Raw genomic sequence first — 23,370 nt, forward strand, 5'->3', positions numbered from 1 at the left:
GGTGGCAGTAATGCGACCATGAGGACGTCAGCCGCCGTTAAACCGAGAAGAAGAAGTAGAAGCAGCAGCAGAAGACGAAGAAGAAGAAGAAAGTGACGTAGTTCCTGTCGCCGCCGCCGGGTGATGTAGGTGTTCTCGGTGAATAAAAGACTCACACTTTAACTTTCATCCTGAAGACAGGCGACGCCAAAGCGTGTGAGCCAACCCGGAACACAGCGAGAGTGAAGTGAGGAGTGACTCGTTAAAACTTTGTTCAGACAGGAGAAAAGCGGATAAGTTTTCCAGGTTGACGTGCTTCTGAAGATACCGCTATGGCCAAGGTACAAGTGTTGAATGTGGCTGTGCTGGATAACCCGAGCCCGTTTGGAAATCCGTTCCAGTTTGAAATAACGTTTGAATGCATGGAGGATCTGCCGGAAGGTGAGTGTTGTTTTCAGCTAGCTAACGTGTGTAAGTTATGTTATATTCGCCATTGAATACTAGCTACCTCGCTGGTGGTGAATTATACATTGCGGGTTGATGTGGTGCATCGTAAGTAATCGATAAAAACGCCGTTTTGTTCGATGAAAACCCATTATTAGTTGTCGTTGGTGCTGGTTAGTATTATTTCATTTGGCAAGTGGTTGAAAATTGGCGCTGGCGCGTTTGTGGCCAGAGCCCCGCCTCCTGCCTGCAGTGATTGGTTCGGGTAAGTGCTTGGGAGTTTTTTCCGAGCAGCTGATTGGTTTATCATCATACGTTACTGTAGCAACAGACAAGCTCAACGAGTTGCCGCGAACCGTGGGTAGAGACTGCAGGAAAGCAGTTGCATGTAAGCTGGCAATGCAGTCAGTCGTTTTACCCGTAGTTTCACTGAACTGCTGTATACAGTGAAAATATGAAGTACTATCAAGCCACTGGATACTTTGATGACTTTTATGATCGATATTTTGACGTCAGTATAACAATTAAATTACCAGCAAATAACCAAACATTAAAACAAATGTCATGTTTTGTATTTCTTACACTTTGGTTAGTCAAGGCCACTTTGGTTAGTCAAGGCAAAGAAGCTGTATCAAACTTGCATTTGAACAAAGAGTGACAACATCAACTTTAAAAAACTATGACTGTTCCATCACAAACTGTGTTTGGGTGAAATAAACCCTCAATTCACTCATATGTGAAAACATTCTGCCTAGACTTGCTGTTTTTCCTCACGGTATTGCTAGCATTGCACGTTTGTGTGCCCTCACTCAAGCTTCACAGACAGAATATTAAATTAGCAAAATACAATAATGAAAATCACCCTCAAAAAAAAAAAAACAACCAATCACCGATAGCCAATATATATTTGTTCAATCACACAAACCTGCTGCCGATACTGATGCAACACAAGCTCTTACCAATCTCAATGCATAGTGTAAAGACGTGTATCCAGTGCTCTTTCATCAGTATCATTACATCATATTATTTGCAAACAGAACTATAATTTTGAATCTCACTGTTGTGTGTGATGTCAGATCTGGAGTGGAAGATCATCTATGTGGGTTCAGCTGAGAGTGAGGAGTATGACCAGGTTCTGGACTCTGTTCTCGTTGGCCCGGTACCAGCTGGCAGACACATGTTTGTGTTTCAGGTAAGTAGGCTGTGGTCGCATGTCACCACCCATTGAACATGAGCACTAAAAATCAACGAAATGGAGATAGATATATTTGATTGGCCTGGTTGTTCATTTTGCCTGTTGCTGCATTAATAGTGTGAACAGTGAGCTTTACTTTGATGTGACTTCTTCCTCTTTGTTTTCCTGTCTGCCCCCTCAGGCTGATGCTCCTAACACGGGGCTCATTCCTGAAAGTGATGCTGTAGGGGTGACTGTGGTCCTTATAACCTGCACCTACCGCGGACAGGAATTCATCCGAATCGGTTACTATGTCAACAATGAATACACAGACCCTGAACTACGGGAAAACCCACCTCTCAAACCAGACTACACTCAGGTAACACACACACACTCAGAGATGACAGGCGCTGATCGAAGTAGGGATGGTGACAAAACAATGTCAGTAAGGGTAAAAAAAATGAACGTTGATAACAATGATAAGCTTTTGACATTGTTACTTGATATGGAGAGATCTAACAGCCTGTAGCACAGCAGAAATAATCACAACAACAGCCAGTCTGTCTCGCACATCAGCGTCTAGAGCCCACAGCTGAGGGAATGAAAGCAATGTTAAGATATATTTACGGGAGCCAACAATGACGATGCACAGTATCTGTAAGTGCAACAAAAGGAAAAGGTATGATCAATTCATCAAACGCCTGTTGAGCAAGCAGATGACAAACTGTCAGAAATGTGACGTCTTTGGCCTTCTGCCCACATGAACCTCTGTGTCCACACCTGGCTTGTTTTCCACAGCCACACTTCACACAAAAGTGCTGTAAGTGAACTTGCATTTTCCTCCAAAGCCGAGGAAATAGTTAACAAACTATGACTTCAGTTGTATGGACAAGATTTAGGTCTCTCAAAAGGCAGATTAAGACAGTCTGCACAGGATGCTGTCGGGTTGTCCCAAGCGCTCACAACAAGCTGTACTGACTGGATCGAATCCCCAAACAGATTTTGACATCTTATTTTTATGTCATTTCAGAAAATATTACCTGAAACAGTACCTGATCTACAAATATCTTAAACATTCACTACAGTACAGGGCCCTTCTTTTGAAATGATCTGCTGAAATGTCCAGTTTTCTTCTGCCCTCTGGTGCTCTGAAACTGAAATTACAGGCAACACTAATGCAGGTATCAGTTCAGGCACTGTGTGCATGCATTTGATCATATGTGCAGCGGTATCAGCAAAATCTAGATAATGTAATAACCCATAATAAGGAGGCTTCGAGCAGAAAGTGTTTAAGTTGATCTTCTCTGCCTCATCCTATTTACATGGTCTTAATTGTTGCAGGGATCCAACATAAGATCAACTGTTAACAGCACCAGAGAAACAGTTTATTCAACAAGGCTGTGACTCATAACTCTGACTGGGAACATCGGTTTGGGTGAAAACTTCAAAAAGTCATGCGTACTCCGTAACATAACGTGAACTGTACTGCCTTCAGATGCAGTTCTAGTCCTCACATCATTAGTCAGTGAATGGATTGTCTGACAGAATCTGTTAATTGTTTAAGTTATCTGTCAAGCATAAATACCACAGTAGTTCTAGCGTCTCAAATTTTTCCTGTTCAGGTCCTTGGAAATTCATTTTCTATGAACAATTTGCAGACTACACTTGCAGCTAACACTGCATTTTCAGTCTAAAGAGCTGAAACTGTATGTGAATTATGCTGGCCATGGAAGAAGTGCCTCTTTGTATTCACCTGAAGTGTCCGGCTTTGATCACTGTACGTTGATCTACTTATTGATTTATTTATTCATGCAATTAAACTCCAAATCAAGGTTTTCCAGGCCTCGGAGGCTCTGATTTATTTCTTTATTAAACACAAACATCCTGTGTTACGAACAGGGGGCGCGGAGTTTGGCAGACGTGGGTCTGTCGGGAGGGAAAGGTCTAATGAAAAGAGGATGTTTAGTTCCACGATGGAAGCCAGGATATCTCCACCTGCTGCTTTCATTTGGACCGTTCTTCACAAACCACAATTCTCACATTTCACCGACATTTATTTTGTTCTCTCAGCTCCAGCGGAATATTTTGGCCTCCAACCCCCGTGTCACCCGCTTCCACATCAACTGGGAGGGATTGGCAGACAAGATGGAGGACAGCGAGAACGTTGACCCATCCCCCAACATCAGTGGCATGCTTCCTCCACCGTGTGCACCAGGGAAGATGCCCCCTCTTGGACTGATGCCGGATAACTCCATGGACTGCATGTAAGAATCATCAGATTAAGATGATGGACAAGAAGCTCTTATCTGTACACTCAGCCTCATCACCAACACACGTTCGGACAAGGAGGTGATGCCTGTATCTATATAACATGGACATTATCAGGAAGCAGGGACATTATTTTTATACAGCGTAAACAAATAGGATGGATCTGGGATTGTTCCACACTGGTTTTCCTTCTTTTTCACTCTCTGTCAAACACACACAGATCTACACAACCAACATTGCCTTATTTTACCGTGTCTCTGTCGTGGTTGATGTTAAAGCTGAACCAGAGAAAGTCTGAGTCATCAGGGTGGGCTGACTTTAAGACAGGACCATCATATCCTCACAGCCCTAAGACTCACATGCTCATACACTGATGTTGACCTGTTTGGTACCCATACTCTGCTGTCTGTTGTGTCCCCTTGAGTGCAGGTCAAAGCCACGGGCAATGCTCTGTATGTCAGAATCGATGTAGGTTTAGCCGCTCATAGTAAAGCATTTCGTTGGGTTCTGGAGAACCCGTGGAAACAAATGTTGGATTGAAAATAAAGCCGATGTTCAGCTACCTGTTGCAAAAAGTAGCTTTACTTGCTGGATAGTTCATGCAGAGTATAACCGCATGCTTGGCTGTTGCCCGTGAGTTATCCAGATAACTCTGTAAACCTGCTTCTTCAAACAAGCTTCAGTTCAGATAATGTCCTTAAAATGTTACATAAGATGTTTGTAATTATGCACAAAACATGAGACAAAGCAGGAACGGATGCCGTGTTGCAGTCGGCTTGTTTGGTTGATTGAAGCATACTGTAAATAATGTTTTCCCAGTGCTTATTTTGTCTTCCAGATGAGAAGACATTTTCTTTTTGTACTTAGTATATATTCTCTGCCTCAATATTTGTAACAAGAGCAATGGGCTTAATAAAGTTTGTTTTGTGGACCTTGTGCTGCTTTCTGGTAATCACCACATCTTACTTACATAGCTGCTTTCCACCTGTGCTGGTGAGGAAGGAGGCGCAGCGGCAGTGAGACGTGTGTGTGTGTGTGTGTGTGTGTGTGTGTGTGTGTGTGTGTGTGTGTGTGTGTGTGTGTGTGTGTGTGTGTGTGTGTGTGTGTGTGTGTGTGTGTGTGTGTGTGTGTGTGTGTGTGTGCGCGCACACGTGCATCAGGCCACTCTTTCCCCTCCCCGCTCTGCCTTCTTTTCTTTTTTCCAGCTTCATTCATAAAACGCAGCAGCATCTCTCCGCCATTTTCACTCTAGCCTAACGTTGCTAGGTAACTGCAGCACAAAAGGGAGAGGGGCTGTCTGCTCTCACCCATTTTATCTCCTCTTAGCTGAGGGGACCAACTCCATCCATCCATCTGTTACCTCTGTCTGCTTCTCACGTCTCCACTGTTAAGCGGGTTCATTAGCTCGAGGGGAAAAAAAGCCGAAATGCAGAATGTAAAACAGTACATGTTCATATTTGGCATCAAAATCCACATGCGGCATTGCCCGCCGTGCCCTCTGATAGCTGCACGTCGTAGTGTTCATGCTGCACGAGGAGGCGATGGAACAACAGATTGATCAAATAATTGTGATCAGTGACTGAGTCATTTCAAGGAGATGTGCCGATGGTTTTTCCAGCCTCTCAAATGTAAAGATTTGCTGCTTCTCTCTTTATATCACTGTACACTGAATATCTTGTGTTTTAGTATGTTTGAGGATGTCACGCCTACAAACTGTATGATTATTTATGAAGACAGTTGACTGTCTTTAACTCCATTTGGGCCAGAGAAATGACACAGTGACCCTGACTGATCATAACTGCTCAAAGTTTCTACAGTCATTTTAAGAATTCGCTCAGACGTCACATAAATATGAAGCTGGATATCGACCAAAGATAGCTGTAGTAGTCGTGTAGTTTGGGCCCCTGGCTGTAAAGCCATAATGTAATGCTTGCAGACCCTGCAGTAGTTGTAATGATCTCCTATTTATAGCTCGGGTGTTTGTTCAGAAATTCCGAGTTTTACCGACTCAAGCTCAAGTGATTATTGAAATTAGGTATTCAGATGCAAATCTTTTGAGGATCACGATAATAAAGCGGCCCCTGGGCATCTGCGGCACGAGGACGACAGACTGTTGGAGGACCCTGACTCTAGAGGTCGATGGTTCGCAGACAGTATGTGACTCCGTGTTTTCATTGTCTTTTATTTTCGGTGATTCATTTTGCACGGATAAACTCTTCCCTCCGTGCGCGGCCGTCTGCGATCTGTTTAGGTGTCATGCCAGCCAAATCGCGCCGCGCGTGCGTTCAATTCTGACCAACATTTCTAAAAATAGCTCGCGGTTGACGTCACTCAGCCAAACGTGTATCAGTCGCTTGGTGGCGGGGAGGGGGGTTGGAGGAGCGAGGTGGAGGGAGGTTTTTTTTTTTTTTTTTTTTTTGAGGGGGGGGGGGGCATTCCTGTCAAGCGCTGCTGACAGCCAATAGATATCCTCGCATTCACCGAGATTCCCACGGTTCGGCCGCGCCAAGCCAATGGAGGCGAGAAACCTGAGGAAAGTGGGCGCGTACGTCGTCGGGAGGAAAATAATCAGTGACGTTCCCCTCGCTTGTCGGGACTCTATCCATAGGACTCTGCCGCTTTTGATGGATTGCGAAGGGCCAACCAGAGTTCTCCGTGGCCCAGCGCCTTAGAGAGGTGGCCAATCCGTTGCTTAGCCCGAGCTGCCAATCAACCCGGTTCTGGAGAGTGGGCGGGACGTTCATTCGGCTGTAGTTCCGTCATCTCGCTCGTCTCCGAGGCTACAGGGGGCCAATGTTGATTTGGGCGAATTTCCGTCGTTGTCGGACCCCGCCGAGGTTTAATTTTTAAAGCTGGGTTCGGTAGTGAAAGGCGGAAGGCTTACGGTTGAGGTTATTGCATCCCTGCCGTCGGTGTCGCTGTTTTTTGGGCTGGGGGAGAAGTGGGGAGCCGGGGGGCCTCGCTCGGAGGGGGCTGCAAGGAGGGACAGGAGAAGACTGAATCCTCCGTGTTCAGGCCAACTGCGCCGAGGTCGGCCTGACAGTCCGGTGAAACCCCAGTGACCGAGATACCACAACCGTAGCTCCCCGTGGACCTAAGCTCGATATCGGTCTCCGGTTGTTGATGAACGTGGAGTGAGTGAGGGAGCTGCACTACCCCGTCTCGCCGTGGCACCGCATCAGCAGCTGTCAGGCTATTAAAGATCAAGACCCGGGAGTTGACGCTTGGTAACTGTTACAGCTGGATTTAGAAAACACCGTTCAGACCTAATCGAGCTTAGGCCGGCTTGAGAAGGCTGCGGGGCGGCCAAAAAGCCACGGATTGCCCGCTGACAAGTTGTCATCATGGGCAACGCGCCCACGGCCAGGAAGGGCAGCGAGATGGAAAGCGGTGGGTACCGTCGCCAGTGCACATCCGTCTTGAGCAGCACCTGCTCGGTTACAGCCTCATGAAACGATCAGGGACGACGTGAGACAGCAGGCTATGTTAGCTTTACATAACAAGCCATACACTGTTAATTAGAGGCCTATTCCTGCTTTCCAGTTCATTAAGATCCACTCGTACGTCCATGGCAAGTCCTTGCTGCAAACGAATGAGCTTGTGTCAATGACCTAAACGTGATGAATTTAAACTCTGGAGCATTAAATGTACGTGTATGAGGCTCAGGAGTACTTGTCAGTTTTTGACATTTTTTCTTTATTTGAGTGGATGCTATGGTAGGATGAAGCAGGATGCAGTCCTCTTTCCACAGCCACGTCTCTGTATGAGCTGCAAAACAGCCAACATCAATTGTAAAGTGCAAGCATCTTGGCGTATTCACTGCACTGAGATACTGGCAATATCACAACAATCTATGTGTAAGATGTTTCCCAATCACCGTGGGCCTGTTGCTTCACTCCTTTTGGAAAGAGATGCTACTGACGCTGTGTGGGTGAGCTGAATCTAATCTACGTGGGGACTATTTTGTTTAGTAAACCCATAAAAGGCTGCAGGTTTGGCTGAGCTGGTCTGAGTGTGTCTGCTGTCCAATGGAAGGTTTCTGTTACGCAGAAGGATGAGACTATAGTAGTTATTTACCCTACCCTTACCCTGACATATACAGTACAGCCAGTGTTTTGATCTCTAGCAGGAATGAGGAAGAAAAAATGGTGTGTGTGTGTGTGTGTGTGTGTGTGTGTGTGTGTGTGTGTGTGTGTGTGTGTGTGTGTGTGTGTGTGTGTGTGTGTCATACTCAAGTCAGTCTGGGTATTGGCTGGTACTGCTGGATATCATTCACATACATGTGAATGGGATAACTTGAAGCTGTGCGTGTATCGAGTGTCAGACATTCACTTCATGGAGCTGCCAGGTACAAATGCATATCACGTCCTTGTGGTCATTGAACACCTTTGCCTGCGTAGGTGAGGCTTCGGTGCCTTGCTCAAGGGAGAGAAGTTGCCGGAGTGTTACTTGTTCACTAAGCTCGACTGCATTTACCCAGCAGGATACAACACTTGACTTGTTGGGGAAACTGAGGAAATATTTCAAGCCAAACCAAAACATTAACTTGTGCATTATTAGCGTACCGAAAGGGAACTAAGAAAGGATTGTTTGGTTATTTTCAAGTTCGTTTCACTTAATGTGATTTTCTGCTTAAAGCAGTACTCCACAGATTTAGTGTTGACCAAAGGTTTAGATTGACCAAAACCTAAGCAGCAGAAGGTGAGATGTCTTGCCTTTTAGTCCCTCGTGTGAGTGATACAATTCCCACAATACAATGCAAACTCAACAGTATCTTCCATTAGGCCCCCATGGCCTGTTAAATGCCCCCATCTTTCATACCCCACACTCACACTTGGTAACACAGGTGTTCTGTCAAAGTTTGGCAATGACGGTGCCAGCAGGGTTGTTTTCTCAGACTTTTGAATGTTCCCTCCAGATCCACAGAACATATTAAGCAGCTGTTTTACCCCACATTGTGGTGCTGTTCATTACAAGTAAACACAGCAGTATGTGGAAAATCAGTGGAGTGCCCCTTTAAGACTGTTGTCGATGTAGTATGTAAAGAATCAGTCCGTTTGGTGATACTTAAACTTTAGAAGTCTTTAGTGGACTTGTTGCCACATATAACAGAGTTCATCCTAGTGAGCTGAGCTGGATGCCCTGTAAGCATCTCATCCTTGTCTCATTCTTGGTTATTCCTCTTTCCATGTGGTGTGTATCTATCAATTTAAAACATGGATTCTTGCTTTGGAAGTGACATGTAAACAGCATTAACTTGGCTAGATTTCTTAAAAAACACCGGCCTCTTCAATCGATTTCAGAAAACGTAGGAGGTTTCCTACTATTTATTTCCTGGTTTCTTTCACTCTTTATACACACACACACACAAACACACACACACACACACACACACACACACACACACACACACACACACACACACACACACCGCTGAAGCTTTTCTTGTGGTTTTGTCTTCCACAGTCAAGGAGTTCCTTGCTAAAGCCAAAGAGGACTTTCTCAAGAAGTGGGAGAACCCTGCACAGGTGTGTTCATCTATCAGGAGTTTGACACTCATGCTGCATTTTCACTGTTGTAATCAGCTGTTGTGCATGTGTGCATACAAACATACAGGAGTCCATGTGACTGATACCACCTTTATGTGTGACATACTGTCTGCAATTCTTCCTACAATTGAAAAATACCAGGGGTCGCTCCTGGACTTTTGTTTTCTGTATTCATTGTGCACCCCAAAGCGGTATGTTTTCACTCCACAAGCTAGTGTGTTTTGAAAAGCAAGGAGCGAGTAAAATATGCATTGTGATGATTCAGTGTTATAATTTATTGACTTGTGAGGATAGGATCACATTTTCTTATCATTTCACAGTTTCCTGTTGACAAAGTTATTGATTTCAAGAAAAATATAATGCTGTTTTTATGAGAGTTTTGTCAAATGTAATGCACAGCATCGAACTGCACGTTTGATTGATTGTTTTAAATCAAATGTTTTCATATGCCTTTGCATATCATGTTATGAGGAATGTATTGAATAGATTAGATTAATATTACGCTACTGATTTCAACTGTATGACTCAGCCAATAACAACATGATGAAAAAGTTGGATATTCTGTGAGCTGCTATGCAAAAAGCATTTAGGCCTCCTTATAACAGGACATATTTTTTAGACTATTGAATATTAAATACACACACAATCTGCATCAATATTCTTTCCATTGTAGAGTTTATCCAACATTCATTTGGATCCAAGCAGTTTTTTAATAAACTATGTGTCAATGATTTCAGCCAGGATAGATTTTACAGTCTTACATAACGGCATGAAGTATGAATCTGATCTATAGTAATCTCCTTTTCAGTGTGTGTGGAGTATAACAAGCATGCACAAGCAGAATATCTGTTGCATGCAGTGCTATAAACCTGTGCGAAAACATACAAAAGAACACATTAGAAAATAATTGCCACACCACAACCCTCACCATCCCATTTTCACAAAAAAATCAGCGAATGCTTTTTTGTTTTGTCTGCTCAGAACACTGCTTGCCTGGAGCAGTTTGAGAGGTTGAAAACCCTGGGCACGGGCTCATTTGGCCGTGTAATGCTGGTGAGGCACAGAGAAACGGGACAGCATTATGCCATGAAGATCCTCAACAAGCAGAAGGTCAGTCTGGGTCAGGAGTCAGCAGGGTCGCAGTGGGACGGAGGAGGATTAATGTGTCTGTTATTTAAAGATCCTGCAAGACGGTCATCAAAATATGGAAATGTCATTGATGTGAAAATTGTGCTCACGAGGCTCAAATACAGCTGCAAGCATTTCCCCCCATTTGAACCTCTGTGAATCCACTTGTGCTGAAGCAGGCATTGACTGCAGTGGCAGAGCTGAGGCTGTCTTTATGTAGATCGCATCACGTAGAGTCATTCGGTTCCCAATTTACAATTAAATTGCACCTGCTCGTTCGCCCACTCCAATCCCCTCTTGTGACATAGCATGTATAGATAATTGTTTTTATAGATAAAATGCACAGATGGGCCTGTTTGTTTCTGGCTAATTGGCTAATCCAGTGAATTTAATATCTGAAAAATCAAGCTTCTTCTTCACATTGATGGAAAATACTGTAAATAGAACATTGCCATGAAGAAGTCCTGACTTGCAGCACAGTCCGGAGACACGCAGGCGAACTGGTCACTAAATTGTCGATAGGTGTCAGTGTGAGGGATGTTTTTGTATATGTGGTGGTGACCTGGCAAACTACCTGACCAAATGCATGCTGGGATATGCCCCAGCCCTCCACAACCCTGGGAATTACAAGCAGGTATAGAAATGGAGAGATGGGTAGATCAAGGTCTTTATTTTTATTTGTATTTATATAAATTCTATATACATTTTCACTTCATGACTTTGCACGTCGTGGAGAGCACTAGTCGCCTTGTGAAGTCGAGGAACACGACCCTGCTGGATAAAAGCAGCTGGTATGATTGGTCAGTTCGATGCCACCTGCCTCAACCATATCCCTCCTACTCATCCTCCACTTTGTCCTGCTTAGTTGCACCATAATTACTGTGTGTTCGTGTGTCTGATTGCCAGAAGTAGAAATGTACGTTCACAGTTTGCCAAGAAAAAAAGCCTTTAAACATTTTGGAAATATCGAAAATATCTGTATATGTTATCTGATAGATCAGGTTACCTTTAAAGCAGTAGTTTGTTAAATCAGTAGTGCCGGATGAAGACAAAGCTGTTTGAGTCAAAACTGCTGGATGCACTTATTCTGAAGAAGAGTCTGAAGAAGTACAAGTTTTATGTCTTCATCGAGAAGTGTCGAACAAGGGCCTCTTGACTAAAGATTATGCTGCTCTGACAACGCAGTACAGTACTTTTGTTTTTGTTGTTTTTTAACGATACACAATCCAAACTCTCCTTTTGTCTCTTTCTTTGCCTTTCAGGTGGTGAAGCTCAAGCAGATAGAGCACACTCTGAACGAGAAGAGGATTCTTCAGGCTGTCAGCTTTCCTTTCCTGGTGCGGTTAGAGTACTCATTCAAGGTAAGGAGACTTTTAGATGGTGTCTGTGTGTGTGCGCGCGCGTGTGTGTGTGCGTACAGGCTTATGTGTGGTTGTGTGTTGATGATGAGTGACTGGATAGATTTTCCTTCCATCTGCTCGTCAGCTTGCCGTCCATCCCTTGTTCCAGCTTTAAAGTTGCTGTTTGTCTTTCTCTACGTTTTTCACTTCATACGAACTAGTTCTTTTCAGCCAGACTTTACAGCGTAGATCATTAGTCTCACTCTGCCGAAGACGCTATTTGTCCATTTGTAAGTGAGAGTTAATGTGACTGCTGTGGTAAATGACCTTTTTTCAACAGAGCAGGCAAACACTGCCTGTGAAGTTTAAACGTGTAACTTTTGTGGCGTTTAATCTTCTTTACTCAAAGGAACAAGAGACTGACTTAGGCCATAATGTAAAAATTGGTGCTGTTTCAACTGAAGAACTTCCGAAACTGAGAAAATAATACGAAAATGTGCCCATTCCAGTGTACAGCGCTTCTTTACATTTCATATAACTGGCATAAAACGTCATTTCAGCACTCAAAATGAATCATTTAAGACTGAACAAGCTGAACAAAGATCATGTATATTTATCTAAAATGTGACATCTTCTGGTGAAAGACCACTTCTCGTGTTTATAGTCAGCATCATCAGGTTAATTGTTTCTTTTAATAAAAACAGACTGCTATCTCTACTAATGCAATCATATGTCAATTCACTGATCTCATCCTTATTATCACTTCCATCATCATTGACAGTCAATCCGATTAAAGGGTTGTCATCTGCATATATAGAGTGGAATGAGCCTGGTCCACCTCATGTGCAGTGACCATACAAACACATTCAAACCCTTCTCCAACCTTTCCACCACCCAGCTTTGTCAGTGTCAGTTTGTACCCATACAGACTAACCCAGCCGATGGCCATACTCCAATTAAAGCCTTATTCAGGTTAAGCTGTTTAGATGCACCTTGGATGCCCAGGGATTGAATATCCTTGATGCCTCCATTAAACCTATTAACGGAATATTCCTGTCCACGTGCCTCGGCCTGCACACAGATGGAACAGTCAACAACCAACGCACATGAACTCGGCTTAGTTAGATGTATCCTACATCTATTTCGTTTGAATGAAATTCTCTTTTATGACACAGTTACAGGCCCTTTTTGTTAGGGATTTTATATGGTAATAACTGAAATAGAAGTCACACACAAAACACTGTTTCCATGTCACCCAGTTACCCACTGTGTGTGTACAACCCTGATTAAAAAAAAAAAACCTGTGTAAAACATATATAAAACAATGTGAAAATTGTCTAATCCTTCTTGACTGAACATTATATTTAATGTTTTATCTCATCATCTGCTTATTCTGAATTTGATGGCAGTAACACATTTCAAACACGTCGGGTCAGCAGCAGCTGAAGACTGGGAAAGTTGTGGAATGCTCCAAAAACACCTGTTTGGATCATTCCACAGGTAAACAGGTCCATTGGTAACAGGTGATAGTATCATGATTGGGTATGAAAGGGGCATCCTGGAAAGGCTCAGTCATTCACAAGCAGGGATGGAGTGAAGTTCACCACTTTGTGAACACATGACTAGATGAAGGATATTAATACATGAGCTCAGGAACACTTCGTAAAGCCATTGCTGGTAAACACAGTTCATTGCAAATGGCTGCGTTCTGTTTTTGTTTATGTTTTACACAGCGTCCCAGCTTTTTTGGAATCAGGATTGTATATGTGTGTGTATGTGAGTGAGTGAGTGTCACTAACAGGTCCTCTGTCTTCCCTTCCCCAGGACAACACTAACCTCTACATGGTGATGGAATATGTACCAGGTGGAGAGATGTTCTCTCATCTACGGAGAATTGGCAGATTTAGGTTAGTGTCTGGAGTTTACATGCAGTTTACAACCAGAAGCATTTCAGAGGCGCACTCAGGTGAAATGTGGAGCTCTGCTCTCCTCCGTGCTTTCCTGTTTGGTTCAGCACGGTGCTGTTGAGCTCTGTTGTCCTCAGGTCTGTTTTAGCTCTGCTCGGTTTTATTTAGCTTTGTTCGTTTCCGTTCTCTTCTGTTCTGTACTATACAAACTGCTCTCTTCCTGTTTATCTCCCTGTCTTTATATTTGTGTTCAGTGAGCCTCACGCTCGATTCTACGCTGCTCAGATCGTCCTGACCTTTGAGTACCTGCACGCTTTGGACCTGATCTACAGAGACCTGAAACCTGAAAACCTGCTCATAGACCAACAGGGCTACATACAGGTAAATAACACCTGATGCATTAGTATATGAAAGCTGACCAGAAATGACTTACTCCAAAAGTTGTTGACTAACTACAGTTGACTTCCATAAATCCCTGCACATATTCATAGACACACCAGGCCTAAATTATCCATTAGAATTCAGTGGGAGTTCACAAGTGATGCTGAACAGTGCCAGCAGCCACTCTGGTGTCAATCACTGTTGAAATTTCAGGGTTTCGAAACGCGCAGGCTTTTCCACGTCTGTGTGCTTGCTGGGATTGCTCCTCAACCCTACAGATATTTCGTCCTACAGCCAACTCCCACGCTGAATTAACTGCCGTACACTGAAGGACCATCAGTTACCATCAGACCGTCAGTTTTCACGTTAGAGGATTTGGAACCATCAAATCGTCAGTGTTTTTGCTTGAAAAATGACATTAATAATCAATAGATTATCAAGATAGCTGTGGGCAGATTTTAGGTTGATCAACTAATTGATTAATAGACTAATTGTTGTGGCTGTAATATTCATTGGCCAAGTAATTACACTCTGGTCTATAGCCGCTAACATTAGCCATGTAAGCTAGTTAGCTGAGGTTTGTTGTTGATACAATAAGATTTAGTTAATCACATCACATTCACCAACATTTGTAAAGCAAGATTCTCACTCTTTCTGTGCTGCCTTTCAAGCTGTATATCATGTTAATACAAGAAGACAATTATACAAATTAAACTTGATGTTTGAAGCGTGCTAATTTTAGTAAAAAAAAAAAAAAAAAAGGTGTAACTCAGGATACCAGGTTTGAACAAAGTCTTAAAGTTCTGACTGAAAATGCCTAATTTTTAACCAGTATGTTAACTCAATATGAAGAGCTGGTAAACAATCATTCATATTTGTGTTTATAGCAACAGTTTAGATGTGATCGTAAATATTTCAGGAGTCTGGAAAGTTTTGGTTTTTGCACCTTGAAAGTGCTTGAGAAGTGCTTGAAGTTTACTCTAAAAAAGATAAGGATATATATGAAATTCCATATTAAAGAATAAGATATTGTTGCTGCTGTTTTAATGTGGCGCCACATCTCTGGAGAATGCATGAGTTTGATACATGAACAGGATTGACAAGTTATGTCTAAAATCTCAATCAAGAATTTGCTAAAAAGTATTAAAATCAAAGCTAAAAAAGGAAGGGGTTTCCCTGCATTGCAGACTACAATACTATACTTTCTTACTTAGCTTGTCACTTCCAAATATGTGTTTCAGGTAAACAAAATTTTTTTTAAACTGTTTGCCTTAGTTATGTTATTATGTGTTCCCCCATGTAAACTGCTTGTCACTGCTCTCTTCCATCTTTAAAATGAAGCTGAATACAGGGCCATCATAACCAGCGGGATGACCCAAACTAATGACAATAAAACGATTAAGAAAACAGAGCACCTAGGGCTGTGTTAGTGAATATGGGTCTCCCAGAATACAAAGAATGTAGTATGTTTGTTCTGCCTCTTAATCTGTGCTGTCACACTGACGTAGAAGTGTCTAGAAACTCCACAGACCACTCCAGAGTCCACAGACCAACACAACTATGACAGCAGCGTGTTTTTGTGTCTGTGTTTGCAGACTGAAGACACAGAGTCTGCTGCCCTCTACTGGTAAACAGTCAAAGAACAACTAATGAAAAATTCCCTCCCTCCTCCAGGGGTCCCTGCTCCTCTCCCTCCCTCTGCCTCTGTCATCAGCGCCTCCTCACTTCTGCCTTATTATTTGTCATCACTCCTTCTGTTCCTCTCTCAGGTGACAGATTTTGGCTTTGCCAAACGTGTAAAGGGCCGGACCTGGACACTGTGTGGCACCCCAGAATATCTGGCTCCAGAGATTATTCTCAGCAAGGTGAGCCCTTGTTCTTCCCCTGCATGTGTTGTGAATGAATATAAACAAAATCAAAAGTCCCGTCTTACAGGACAGTCATTCATTTGAGTTGCCAGAATTGTAGCACATGATATGAAAGTTATGTTTCCCTTGAACCAGATGTCTCTGCTGCTAACCAGCAGTCTGACCAGTGTCAACGCCCTCTTCACGTGCCTGCCAAAGACATTAATTAGCTAATTTAAAACTTCGACTCACCTCAAGAACATCACTCCACTCGTCTTTCTACCAGACAGCTTCACTCAGCTGATTTATGCTGCAGCTCTGTTTGAGCTTGGCTTTGATCTTGTTTCATTGGCTCTTGGCCTTTTAATACTTTATTGTTTCATGTATCTTTGATTTCACTTTTTGACTCTGACAGTGATTTTGCATGTTTTATTGCTTTGTGTATTTCTGTATGTTTTTACTATTTTATCGTAAAAATGTATTATTGTTGTTATTATTATTAATTTAGGTTTAAGGAGAGCACACACAACTCAAAACAAAGTGAAATAGTGAGTCTAGCATAAATTTAAGTACATTTTTAATACGTGGCCTAAACCAGTCGCTGCTATTAACTACTGCAGCTAACAGTGGATCAGGACGATACCCCTGATTTGATACCATCATGATACTCGATATATATTGCGATTCTTAAGTAGTGCGGCCATAGAAATATTGCGATAAATATTAATTTATTGTGATTTTTGTTTGTTCTAACACAAGATCATGGGAAAAAGTTGAATCATACACTTCTAGAGGTTGTGTATGATGAGTCATGTTTCCAAAAACAATGCACATCACATGTCAGTCAGTTTTTCTGAGTTTTACTTCAACAGTATCACTGCTATACTGCACATAAAAGTGGTAAATATAATACTTTTTGAAGTACATCGCTATATTTACCTTCTCATCAAGCTAGTGCCATAAGAAAATAATAAATTAAATACGACGTCAGGCCAAAATGAAGTCCTGGAAAACACAAATGTGATACTTTAAATTAGCATTATTCACGCATGAATTTGAACTTGAAAATAGTCCTTTCAAAACCCTGGACTTCACTGCATAGTGTGGTAAATAAAACATACAGTAAAAAGATTAAGAAACATCTACTTTTCGAGTTTAAAATGCTACATTTAGTTGTTCTTGTACACTGAATATGTGCGACCCAGCCTCACTCCTGCCCTTTATGCCGTTTCATGTGTTACCCTCTTCTAACCAGCAAAGTCTCCACCTCGTGGTGGCTGTATTTTTCAACCTATTTGACATTTTGAGTTTGAATTTTGGCCCTCTAAGGTTGCTGTATCTGCTTACTGACAGCTCTTTGCTCTCTTAAAGATGTCCTGGAATGATCTACTGTCACTAAAATGTTTTGATGGATTCACAGACTGAGCAGTTAAACTGGAGCTAAAGCGCATTCCCAAAACAAAAACTACAGTTTGAATCATATCTTGATTAACTATCTATGAATCTATTTCTTTTTCTCTCTCCCTCTCTTCTCCTTCCTTGTTATATCCACAAGGGGTATAATAAGGCAGTAGACTGGTGGGCACTGGGTGTACTGGTGTATGAGATGGCAGCAGGGTACCCGCCGTTCTTTGCCGACCAGCCCATTCAGATCTATGAAAAGATCGTATCAGGGAAGGTGAGTCTGACTCTCTGATTACCACTTGTGCAAGGTTTAGTATCTGTTTTGGTGCATTTAGGCCAGAGGACCGACTCCTCATCCCCAGCCAACCCCCTACTCATTTCAGCTGGTCCTCTGTAGAAAAACATACATTGACAGTGTAGCTCCATTTGGGGGAAAAAAGAATGTTGAAATAGCTCTTCAGCAGCTTTTTGGATTTTGGGTCTGTTACATGTCAGGGGTGCACACGTGGGGGCTGATACAGATGCACAAATGGAACACACACAACAGGTGCACGCTGTGGAGTGTCCCCCTCCCTCCCTGCCTGTGCTGCCTGTGTTACCAAACATGACCACGGTGGTGTCTCATCTTTTCCCTGTAATTGCAGAGTTCTTTTATATGTATGCATATGTGTGTGTTACTTAGTGCAGGTCTGGTGATTATTGCTGTTTTTATTTATTTTTTAACTTTCTGTAGCTCAGTCTCGATGCTGTGATGTCTACTTTTCAGCCATGTTGGAAATCCCTTGTCATACAAAATATGACAAACTGTTGTTATTGTTGATGTCAGAACTGTAAGTGGCATCACTTCTTCAGGCCGCCACATGGGGCAGTTGTGTCCTGGATGTTAGAGAAGCAGGCGCGGACACCAGGTTTGATCCTTGGACCACCAGGATAAACTCTGCGTGGGCAAAGTGAATAAGTAGCGCCCCACCATCACCACCTATGGAGCAGGCCTGAGTGATTGAATGTGTGTGTGTGTGTGTGTGTGTGTGTGTGTGTGTGTGTGTGTGTGTGTGTGTGTGTGTGTGTGTGTATGTTTGAATGAGTGTCAGCAGGGCATTCTCAGCCATACATCCCTGTTTCATTAAAGGTTTTTAAAGAAATCCTTTGTGCCAGAGGACAGCAGGAGTATAAAAATAGATATTTATTCGTCATTTGTCACTTCTCACACTCACACCTGGGAACTCGGTAGTTGGCAGAGGTGAAGCATCACTTACTCGCTCTGTTCAGATAGTGAAGGATTCAGAACGACAAGCACCTGGTTGCATCACCAGACTACTGCTGTGTCACTCTTCCTCTTCTGGTTTTCTGTCTCAGGTACGTTTCCCATCACACTTCAGTTCAGACCTGAAGGACCTGCTGAGGAACCTGTTACAGGTGAAAAGCAAACGTCTGAGTCATTTTGATGTTCAGGGTACTTTTTGTTCGCTGTGTGTTCTGAATTTGTCGCGACGTAAAAGTGAGGAGAATGTATCGGTGTTATCTTCAGGTGGATCTCACAAAACGTTACGGGAACCTCAAGAATGGGGTCAATGACATCAAGGGACACAAGTGGTTCGCAACCACTGACTGGATCGCCATCTACCAGAAAAAGGTGTGTGTGTGTGTGTGTGTGTGTGTGTGTGTGTGTGTGTGTGTGTGTGTGTACTCTCTGTAGTTGTGCGACTTCCCCTTCTGTGAAGCTCACTTCTCAACTGGTGCCTTCACTTGTCTTTAGGTGGAAGCTCCCTTCGTCCCCAAGTTCAAAGGACCAGGCGACACCAGCAACTTTGACGACTACGAGGAGGAGGAGATCCGCGTCTCCTTCACTGAGAAATGTGCCAAGGAGTTTGCAGAGTTCTAGAGTTAGAGAGCAAGAGGGAGGAAGAGAGAAGGAAGTAGGGAGAGTCAAAGGTAGGCTGGTCAAGTGGGAGACGTAAGGAGAGAGTACCGTCTCCTGTCCAATCACAAGCACCAGCTACAAAAAGAGGAAAGATGGGATAGAGAAGGGAAAAGGAGCAAGGAGACTGATTACCAGCAGTTTTGCCTTTTCTGTTGCGTTTCTGTTGTATTTTATTTATTATTCTGTCTTATTTATGGATCCCTTTATAATGAAGGTGTGCTTCAGATTCATGGGTGTTGGGGAACCCCCACTTATTTAGAGTTGCCTCTACACGTTTGCACCCAAGATCTTCCCTGATCTTTTATTGTTTCATTCATCACGTAGTCTTGGGCCACATCATAGAGAAATCAGTCGGTCTGCTCTGATCTGCTGCGGTCATCACACGAAGCCCGTATCGTTGTAAGTTGAGGTCTCAGTGTACACAACAAGTTTCTGAAATTTCAGTTGATAAACTGGTGAGCTTGTGCTCTTTGCCTCGTGAGCAGGACGAGCATTAAAGGGAACATTTCAATGAATCACACACATGCACTTCAGTAATTTTGATATTTTGCAGTCATGACTTTCCTTAAATATGTCAACCATAACTTTTTCATAGCATAGACAGACTTTGAGTCACTGGCATGATTGGCCAAAAGAAAAAAAAATTGTGCAGTGTGTACTAAAGACAAATTTCAGTCAAAGACAGATGACACTTTCTGAGGGAAAAGTCACTTAAGTTTACTCTGTAACTCCATCTATACTTATCATTGTTAGCGTAGCCAGATGTTGTGCATATCTACAGCAGTCAATTTTTAAATGTTACTAGACACTCAGTGGCTCCAGTGATATCATGTCATGCTAACTAACAAGGAAATACGGATAAGGGAACGGAAATGTCTCAGTTTTCATGGTGTTGTGAAGGAACACCATAACATAATGGTATCTCAGGTTTGAACATATCACTTAATAGACATTTTATCGACATAAAGCATTAGGATTAGCACGTGAAGAAAAATGTGTGAGACACAGGAATCTAAAGTTCTGGTTAGCACTAAGAGGAACACAAGGGAGTATTAAGACTTTTGGTTAGCTTTTTCCATAGTTTCCCCTTCCAGAAGATTTGATTTTGCTAACTCTGGTCTTAAAAGCACTCGCTGCCTCCGCTCAGAGCTCACTTACTTGTCAAGCTGGTTCGTCACTTCGGATCAACCATTTGGCCTTTGCCAACTCCAGCTAAAGCAGACCATGTGAGGCAGACTACCTGAAACTGCCTCTGGCTGCCGGTCAGCAGAGCACGTTGACCAGTCATTGGAGGTGGTCTGGATAGTGTGCTTCATGGTCTTTTATAAACAGCTGTCTTTACATTCGTCTCCCCAGCACCCAGCCCCGCTCCTCTTATCACTTGCAAAGTTGGACCACACTCCGTGTTGACAGTCTCACATGTGACAGCATCTCTATTTCCATCTCTGTGTTTATATGGACAGTTTTTGTTTGATTTTGTTTTTCACATGCTGATGATGCAAAGATGAAAGGCACTCCAAGTTAGGAAAAGGTTGAGCACATGGAGTTGAGTAGAGTGGGAATAGTACTGAGAATCAACAAAAACAGCCTGCCAATGTTAAGTACACAACACACAGCACGTCAGGTGCTCAGTGCCTCCTTAGCTCTTGAGCTTTGATGGCAAAGTACTTAAGCAGAACCCCGAATTGTGGTCATTGTAGGATTTGGTCAGTCAGAATTTCTCAAAAATAACAAACTGACACTAGTGTCTTTTTCAAACATTCAAATGCCTTCTTCGTAGCTGCGTGTGCCACCATAATGAAGATCTAATTCGGCTCATACCAAACGTTTTTTTGACTCGAGTCCTTCCTGTCCAAAACAACTCAGATATGAGAAAATGTTACAAGCCTTTTCTCAGAATCACACATTTGTGATGTGTGACCGTACCACTACTGTTGTATCCCGTCAGTCATATGGAACGACATTTAAAATGACCAACCATCAAGGAATTTTCAAAGTGGGCCAAACGATCTGTTTCAGATCTCTTGTAGGTCTGTGTAGCCCGATGTCCATGAGCGGATTAAACCGATCGAAGGGCCACTCGCCTCCCACTCGCTGTACATTAAGTACAGTATCGCTACACTGGAATATTACATGGCCCCAGGTTTACTGTGTGGTAATTTGATTTAAACTCAAATTAGCACAGGATTATCTGAATTAATGAAGGTCTTAAAGGGCCACTCCAGTGGTAGAGATGGAAAAGATGTTTACAATTTACGAGCATTGATATCATCTGACATTACGAGAAGGTTGATTGATAACTGATTTGGCCTTTTTAGGTTTTCAAATGCTGTGCATTGACAGAATGACATGAGATCCATTCAGTTTGGGTTTAATTGCTTTGAACAAAGGACTTTGGGTGAAGTGAGGTGTCCATGTTTGTTTGGTTTTCAGGCACTTCTGTGTTATTAAGTGCCAAGTAGCTTTCAGAAAGATATGAATTTCCCAGTTGTTATTACAACCTGGAAGAAGGCAAAATTACAAGTCATAATTTTTCAATCAACCCCCACAGTAACCCCACACCCATATATATGAATATTTTACACACACACACACACACACACACACACACACACACACACACACACACACACACACACACACACACACATACACACACACACATACATATCATATACATACATACATATAACCCTGATCCCACAGGTTTTTTGGGAGGCAGCTGTGGCTCAGGAAGTAGTGTTGTCATCCACTAATTAAAAGGTCCCAGGCCGCTGCAGTCTACATGTTGAAGTGTCCCTGGATGCTAAACCCCAAATTACTCCTGATGCTGTGTGCGTAAAAGGTTACTGCACCTGATGAGCACGTGGTACCTTGCATGGTACCCTACGCCATCAGTGTATGAATGTGTGTGAATGGGAGAATGCTGACTTGTGACGAAGTGTTCCTGAGCTCATGCAGTAATTTCCTTTATCCAATGTGGTGAACCTCGCTCCATCCTCGCTTGTGAATGACTGATCCTTTCCAGGATGCCCCGTTCATACCCAATTATGATACTCTCACCTGTTACCAATCAACCTGTTTACCGGTGGAATGTTCCACACAGGTGTTTTTGGAGCATTCCACAACTTTCCCAGTCTTCTGTTGCTCCTGTCCCAACGTGTTTGAACCGTGTCACTGCCATCAAATTCAGAATAAGCAGATATTTACACAAATCAATGAAGTTGATGAGGTCAAACTTGAATATAAAAATGAATATAAATTGAATATATTGTCTTTGTGCTGTTTTCAGTTGAGTGTAAGTCAAACAGGATTAACATGATCACATGCTTTGTTTATGTTTCACACAACATCCTAACTGTGTGTGTGTGTGTGTGTGTGTGTGTGTGTGTGTGTGTGTGTGTGTGTGTGTGTGTGTGTGTGTGTGTGTGTGTGTGTGTGTGTGTGTGTGTGTGTTTTGTTGTTTTTTTATTTTTGGCCAGCAACAGTGACTTCCAGGCTGACTGTAACTCATACAGTTCTGTTCCTGTTGACCAATGAGAGCATTCTCCCTGTCGTATGTCATGCACATATGTCCCTATCACACATGCCACAAACCAATTGCAGCAGTGAACCTGGGGCTTTTGGTGTCTTGTCAACTTGACAAGACAACTGACTTTTGACCAACACAGTACAAACACTCCTCCATATGACCCGACTTTTCACTCCCTTTCAAATCCAGCTGACAACATTTCATTGATCAATATGAAGTGAAAAACACATCGGCAAATAGATTGTGGCAAGAGCTGCAAGGTGGATACACCCTTCTTGTAGTTATCAGTTGGCTTATTGGTTATTATGGACTAATTTACAAAACTTATTATTATTACATTGTTGTGAACCACTTGTTGAGACTTCACATTCGCTGTATTTCCTCCATGTCCAGTTTAATGTTGGCTATATCATCATGGACAAATGTTTGAAATTATAATACAATATTATTCTGTGTCTCCTCGATGTTTTTTGCAGTGGTACAACTTCCTCTCGAT

At 42.7% G+C, this 23,370-nt stretch overlaps 2 protein-coding genes across 2 annotated transcripts; both read left to right on the plus strand.

Annotated features, from left to right (window-relative positions):
• Positions 1 to 76: 76 nt before the first annotated feature.
• On the plus strand, positions 77 to 4,795 carry asf1bb (anti-silencing function 1Bb histone chaperone). The gene is made up of 4 exons (XM_070975436.1): positions 77 to 420; positions 1,500 to 1,615; positions 1,800 to 1,976; positions 3,668 to 4,795. The coding sequence occupies exons 1-4, from the start codon at positions 312 to 314 to the stop codon at positions 3,863 to 3,865; spliced, it is 600 nt and encodes a 199-aa protein (XP_070831537.1). The 5' UTR covers positions 77 to 311; the 3' UTR covers positions 3,866 to 4,795.
• Positions 4,796 to 6,588: 1,793 nt separating this feature from the next.
• On the plus strand, positions 6,589 to 22,605 carry prkacab (protein kinase, cAMP-dependent, catalytic, alpha, genome duplicate b). The gene is made up of 11 exons (XM_070975423.1): positions 6,589 to 7,255; positions 9,332 to 9,393; positions 10,396 to 10,524; positions 11,805 to 11,903; positions 13,707 to 13,789; positions 14,044 to 14,170; positions 15,940 to 16,035; positions 17,573 to 17,695; positions 18,778 to 18,837; positions 18,950 to 19,054; positions 19,178 to 22,605. Exons 1-11 carry the CDS (start codon positions 7,210 to 7,212, stop codon positions 19,301 to 19,303), a joined length of 1,056 nt encoding a protein of 351 aa, XP_070831524.1. The 5' UTR covers positions 6,589 to 7,209; the 3' UTR covers positions 19,304 to 22,605.
• The last annotated feature ends 765 nt before the right edge of the window (positions 22,606 to 23,370 follow it).

This window comes from Chaetodon trifascialis, chromosome 2, assembly GCF_039877785.1.
Source record: "Chaetodon trifascialis isolate fChaTrf1 chromosome 2, fChaTrf1.hap1, whole genome shotgun sequence".
Lineage (NCBI taxonomy): Eukaryota > Metazoa > Chordata > Actinopteri > Chaetodontiformes > Chaetodontidae > Chaetodon > Chaetodon trifascialis.

Excerpts from the sequence above, each read along its gene's own strand:
- asf1bb (XM_070975436.1), top strand. The coding sequence starts at position 312 with ATGGCCAAGGTACAAGTGTTGAATGTGGCTGTGCTGGATAACCCGAGC. Across the intron at positions 421-1,499 it reads CATGGAGGATCTGCCGGAAG|ATCTGGAGTGGAAGATCATC; the intron begins GTGAGTGTTGTT and ends GTGTGATGTCAG. Across the intron at positions 1,977-3,667 it reads TCAAACCAGACTACACTCAG|CTCCAGCGGAATATTTTGGC; the intron begins GTAACACACACA and ends TTGTTCTCTCAG.
- prkacab (XM_070975423.1), top strand. The coding sequence starts at position 7,210 with ATGGGCAACGCGCCCACGGCCAGGAAGGGCAGCGAGATGGAAAGCG. Across the intron at positions 7,256-9,331 it reads GGGCAGCGAGATGGAAAGCG|TCAAGGAGTTCCTTGCTAAA; the intron begins GTGGGTACCGTC and ends TGTCTTCCACAG. Across the intron at positions 9,394-10,395 it reads AGTGGGAGAACCCTGCACAG|AACACTGCTTGCCTGGAGCA; the intron begins GTGTGTTCATCT and ends TTGTCTGCTCAG.